General features: G+C 51.4%; 1 protein-coding gene across 1 annotated transcript; it reads left to right on the forward strand.

The window, feature by feature from the left end:
- Positions 1–916: 916 nt before the first annotated feature.
- On the forward strand, positions 917–2,212 carry LOC138358759 (nascent polypeptide-associated complex subunit alpha, muscle-specific form-like). Its single transcript, XM_069316932.1, has one exon. The coding sequence runs from the start codon at positions 917–919 to the stop codon at positions 2,210–2,212; it is 1,296 nt and encodes a 431-aa protein (XP_069173033.1).
- Positions 2,213–6,244: the final 4,032 nt, after the last annotated feature.

A 6,244-nucleotide genomic window follows, 5' to 3' on the forward strand; every position in this document is an offset into this window, starting at 1 on the left:
ATACCACCTCAAGTCTCCAAAGGCAGAGTTGTCTCCACCTAGAGATAGTGGCCGGCTACCCACCTGGAAGTAGTGGCCGAGTATAACCACTTACGACGTGCTCCACATCGTAACTTGAGTTACTTACCTTCCTGAAGAAGTCTATACACCAGGAGCAGTCACGCCAGGCAAGAAACTGCTCCTCAGCCAACGGCCTCCGCCTTGTGGCTGGAACTTCGTCAGCCTGGAGTTGAAGCAGCCGCTGTAGGATACCTAATAGATTTACTTTATACCTGTGGGGCAGCGGACATTACTTAGTTGTAGGTCTGGGGGATGGGAAGGTGGGGTGACGATGTACCATCCTCCCTCCCTCCGGTACCATGGGGCGGTCTCCATGTACCTCTCCCACCCTCCGGTACCATGGGGCGGTCTCCATGTACCTCTCCCATCCTCCGGTACCATGGGGCGGTCTCCATGTACCTCTCCCACCCTCCGGTACCATGGGACGGTCTCCATGTACCTCTCCCACCCTCCGGTACCATGGGACGGCCTCGATATACCTCTCCCATCCTCCGGTACCAGGGGACGGCCTCACTGTACCCTCCCATCCTCCGGTACCATGGGGCGGTCTCACTGTACCCTCCCACCCTCCGGTACCATGGGGCGGTCTCCATGTACCTCTCCCACCCTCCGGTACCATGGGACGGTCTCCATGTACCTCTCCTACCCTCCGGTACCATGGGACGGCCTCACTGTACCCTCCCATCCTCCGGTACCATGAGGCGGTCTCCATGTACCTCTCCCATCCTCCGGTACCATGGGGCGGTCTCCATGTACCTCTCCCATCCTCCGGTACCATGGGGCGGTCTCCATGTACCTCTCCCACCCTCCGGTACCATGGGGAGGTCTCCATGTACCTCTCCCATCCTCCGGTACCATGGGGCGGTCTCCATGTACCTCTCCCATCCTCCAGTACCATGGGGCGGTCTCCATGTACCTCTCCCACCCTCCGGTACCATGGGGAGGTCTCCATGTACCTCTCCCACCCTCCGGTACCATGGGACGGTCTCCATGTACCTCTCCCACCCTCCGGTACCATGGGGCGGTCTCCATGTACCTCTCCCATCCTCCGGTACCATGGGGCGGTCTCCATGTACCTCTCCTACCCTCCGGTACCATGGGACGGTCTCCATGTACCTCTCCCATCCTCCGGTACCATGGGACGTTCTCCCTGTACCTCTCCCATCCTCCGGTACCATGGGACGTTCTCCCTGTACCTCTCCCATCCTCCGGTACCATGGGACGGTCTCCATGTACCTCTCCCACCCTCCGGTACCATGGGGCGTTCTCCATGTACCTCTCCCATCCTCCGGTACCATGGGACGGTCTCCATGTACCTCTCCCACCCTCCGGTACCATGGGGCGGTCTCCATGTACCTCTCCCACCCTCCGGTACCATGGGACGGCCTCGCTGTACCCTCCCATCCTCCGGTACCAGGGGGCGGTCTCCACGTACCTCTCCTACCCTCCGGTACCATGGGACGGCCTCGCTGTACCCTCCCATCCTCCGGTACCAGGGGGCGGTCTCCACGTACCTCTCCTACCCTCCGGTACCATGGGACGGCCTCGCTGTACCCTCCCACCCTCCGGTACCAAGGGACAGCCTCGTTGTACCCTCCCATCCTCCGGTACCATGGGACGGTCTCCATGTACCTCTCCCATCCTCCGGTACCATGGGACGGTCTCCATGTACCTCTCCCACCCTCCGGTACCATGGGACGGCCTCGCTGTGCCCTCCCATCCTCCGGTACCAGGGGGCGGTCTCCACGTACCTCTCCTACCCTCCGGTACCATGGGACGGTCTCCATGTACCTCTCCCATCCTCCGGTACCATGGGACGGTCTCCATGTACCTCTCCCACCCTCCGGTACCATGGGGCGGTCTCCATGTACCTCTCCCACCCTCCGGTACCATGGGACGGTCTCCATGTACCTCTCCCACCCTCCGGTACCATGGGGCGGTCTCCATGTACCGCTCCCACCCTCCGGTACCATGGGGCGATCTCCATGTACCTCTCCCATCCTCCGGTACCATGGGACGGCCTCGCTGTACCCTCCCATCCTCCGGTACCAAGGAAGCCGCTGGGGATGTGCCTGTGGATAGCGGTAGATGCTTTCATCTCCTCCCTGACGGGGGTGGAGAGGAGAGCCCATTGGTTACGGTGGGCAGCTGATGTCTTCCCAATCACTTCACACAGTGTAGGCCTGGTAGTCCTGACTCTAGGCCTGGTAGTCCTGACTCTAGGCCTGGTAGTCCTGACTCTAGGCCTGGTAGTCCTGACTCTAGGCCTGGTAGTCCTGACTCTAGGCCTGGTAGTCCTGACTCTAGGCCTGGTAGTCCTGACTCTAGGCCTGGTAGTCCTGACTCTAGGCCTGGTAGTCCTGACTCTAGGCCTGGTAGTCCTGACTCTAGGCCTGGTAGTCCTGACTCTAGGCCTGGTAGTCCTGACTCTAGAGCGCAGTAGGCCTAGTGTTGTTTGAAACGCATCAAATGAAGTCATCAGTACTAGGACTTCAAGCGTTCCCAATGTCTATATTTCCGCTGGTCTTCACAACAGAGCCTCGTGTGGAACACAGAGGCAGGAGCCGGTCGGCCGAGCGGACAGCACACTGGACTTGTGATCCTGTGGTCCTGGGTTCGATCCCAGGCGCCGCTGAGAAACAATGGGGCAAAGTTTCTTTCACTTTATTCCCCCTGTTACCTAGCAGTAAAATAGGTACCTGGGTGTTAGTCAGCTGTCACGGGCTGCTTCCTGGGGGTGGAGGCCTGGTCGAAGACCGGGCCGCGGGGACACTAAAGCCCCGAAATCATCTCAAGATAACCTCAAGATAAGGACCCAGAAGCCTGGCACAGAGCACAGCAATAGACGGCCTGGAAGCTGTTTATAAATAGCTGGGTCTTCCATTTAGTCACTGATAGCGAGCCTGGGGCCAGATTCACGAAGCAGTTACGCAAGCACTTACGAACCTGTACATCTTTTCTCAATCTTTGGCGGCTTTGTTTACAATTATTCAATAGTTAATGAGCTCCGAAGCACCAGGAGGCTGTTTATAACAATAACAACAGTTGATTGGCAAGTTTTCATGCTTGTAAACTGTTTAATAAATGTAACCAAAGCCGTCAAAGATTGAGGAAAGATGTACCTACCTGGTACCCGGGGGTAAACGTTCGTAAGTACTTGCGTAACTGCTTCGTGAATCTGGCCCCTGGCCGGGCTCGGGGAGTAGAACTCCCGAAGCCCTCTCCAGGTATGTTCCAGGTAAGGACTGATGGGTATGAGTACCCTGATACTTCAGGAGGCCATGGCATAAGAGCATTGAACCCACGTTGACCCTGTTATATAGGCTATACTCACCTATATCTTATATAACTATATAGGAGACAGATTGGTGTGCTTTGCTGTACTCACCTTGTTGTGCTTGTAGGGGTTGAGTTTTAGCTGTCTGGTGGCGCCTGTGCTCGCTGCAGGTGGGTAATCCCTCCCCCTACAGGCACCTGTGTGTCTCTCCCACACAGGTGCCTCTCTCTCACCAACACAGCCTACAGGCTTCACCAACTGAATCCCTACCCACTACATGGCCTTGGGGCGTGCCCCGGCGTGCCCTGGGGCGAGCCCTGGGTAGGGAGGCGTGGTTGTGACACCTTGGTGTTGGGTACACAGGCGGTCAAGGCTGGGTGTAGGGAGGGGGGGGGGGCAGCCTTTACCATCCACCAGTGTGTGGTCAAGGGTGTACTTGGTGCTCTATTATTCCAAAAGTTGTTTTTACATATTCATACATTAAAACATTGATATTAGCCATGATATATATGTGCTTCAGCCTACAGTTTAGACCTATTGTCTTGTGTATATATGGTGTATGTTGATATTCAAGGTCATGTATTGTGTATTCAAGGTCTTGTATGACCCTCTGTCCTGCGTGACAGTGAATATCAGCATTATCCTCACTCTAATAAGACTTTAATTGAAATCCTCAGTTTAGGCAAAATTGTAATTAATTTTATCAATAAAGATGTTAATAATAATAATAACCTCCTCCATAGTTACAATTTCTTATCCGCCCCCCCCCCTATTTAACCACACAGTTGATTGACAGTTGAGAGGCGGGGCCAAAGAGCCAAAGCTTAACCCCCGCAAGCACAACTAGGTGAGTACACATACATACTCTAATTAAAAAATAAAATATTATGTCACAGTCAGTCTCTCTCTCTCTCTCTCTCTCTCTCTCTCTCTCTCTCTCTCTCTCTCTTCTTGGTTTCTACTTTTCCCTTAACATCAAGACTTACATTTTGTAATTAGAAAATGAAAAAGAAACAAAGGCTGAATTGGCTGGAGACGAGGAAGGAGTTTGGAGAACTCCTTCAAATAACTCTTGCAACGTTCCTTACTATTAAAGAGCTTTTTGTACATTGAATTTTCATATTGATGTGTGTGTGTGGGCTTCTTTCAACCTCTAACCCAACAAATCTGAAAATAAAGGAATTGTCGACATTTCGGTCCATCACCGGACCATGTATAGTCACAGGACCGACCGAAAAATCGTTAATTCCTCTGTATTCACATCTGCGGATTGGCTTATCTTGAGATGATTTCGGGGGCTTAGCGTCCCCGCGGCCCGGTCCTCGTCCAGGTTTTCTTTTTGTTACACATCCCCAGGAACCAGCCCGTAGCAGCTGTCTAACTCCCAGGTACCTATTTACTGCTAGGTGAACAGGCCCATCAGGGTGAAAGAAACTCTGCCCATTTGTTTCTTTCTCCACCGGAGATCGAACCCGGAACCTCAGGACTACGAATCCCGAGCGCTGTCCACTCAGCTGTCAAGCCCCTAGGTCGCGACTTCTGTAAATTACTAGTGCAGGGTCTTTGTAAATTACTGTCATCTGTACCTGTGTAAATTATAGTCATCACACCTTTGTAAATTACAGACTCCATTTTGTAAACCCCCTCGGGCAACCGTTGTAAATTATCACCACACAAAATCACTGGTAAAATAAATTTTAATTTAAAAATTTAACCTAATACAACAGTAAAATATTTCATACAATTTTATAAATTACCAGCATACCATTATAAATTACCATCATACCAATATAAATTACAATCATACCATTATAAATCACCAGCATACCATTATCAATCACCAGAATACTATTATCAATAACCTGAATACAATTATCAATCATTTATTTAGTAGAAAAACAGCATGTCAAGGATTTGGGAATAATGATGTCCGACGACCTAACGTTTAGGGAGCATAACCAAGCAAATATCGCGTCAGCCAGAAAAATGATAGGATGGATTACGAGAACTTTCAAATCCAGAGATCCCATCACAATGGTTGTACTCTTCAAGTCACTTGTGTTGTCCCGTCTCGAGTACTGCTCAGTACTCACTTCCCCCTTCAGAGCAGGAGAGATTGCTGAAATAGAGGAAATACAGAGAACATATACGGCACGCATAGACGAGATAAAACACCTAAATTATTGGGATCGTCTCAAAGCTCTCCAAATGTACTCTCTAGAAAGGAGACGAGAGAGATATCAAATAATATACACATGGAAAATACTGGAGGGTCAGGTCCCAAATCTACACAGAAAAATAACAACGTACTGGAGTGAACGATATGGAAGAAAATGCAAGATTGAACCAGTGAAGAGCAGAGGTGCCATAGGCACAATCAGAGAACACTGTATAAACATCAGAGGTCCGCGGTTGTTCAACGTCTTCCCAGCGACTATAAGAAATATTGCCGGAACAACCGTGGACATCTTCAAGAGAAAACTGGACGGTTTTCTAAGAGAAGTTCCGGATCAGCCGGGCTGTGGTGGGTACGTTGTCCTGCGGGCCGTTCCAAGCAACAGCCTGGTGGACCAAACTCTCACAAGTCGAGCCTGGCCTCGGGCCGGGCTTGGGGAGTAGAAGAACTCCCAGAACCCCATCAACCAGGTATCAACCAGGTATCAACCAGGTATCAATAAATCACCATCATACCATAATAAATCACCATCATACCACAGTAAATCACCATCATACCATTACTCCTAAACACTTGTAAATGGCACAATACGCGTGTAAATTAGCCCGGGTTGTAAATACGCGGCTCTATGCTGCCCTTCACCATCTGCCACCCCATTGGCTCCTCCCAGGGGGACTTAACGACCCCCGCAGACCTAATGACCACCAACGTTATCATTCAACCCGTAAATA

The sequence above is a fragment of the Procambarus clarkii genome, chromosome 86, assembly GCF_040958095.1.
Source record: "Procambarus clarkii isolate CNS0578487 chromosome 86, FALCON_Pclarkii_2.0, whole genome shotgun sequence".
Classification (NCBI taxonomy): domain Eukaryota; kingdom Metazoa; phylum Arthropoda; class Malacostraca; order Decapoda; family Cambaridae; genus Procambarus; species Procambarus clarkii.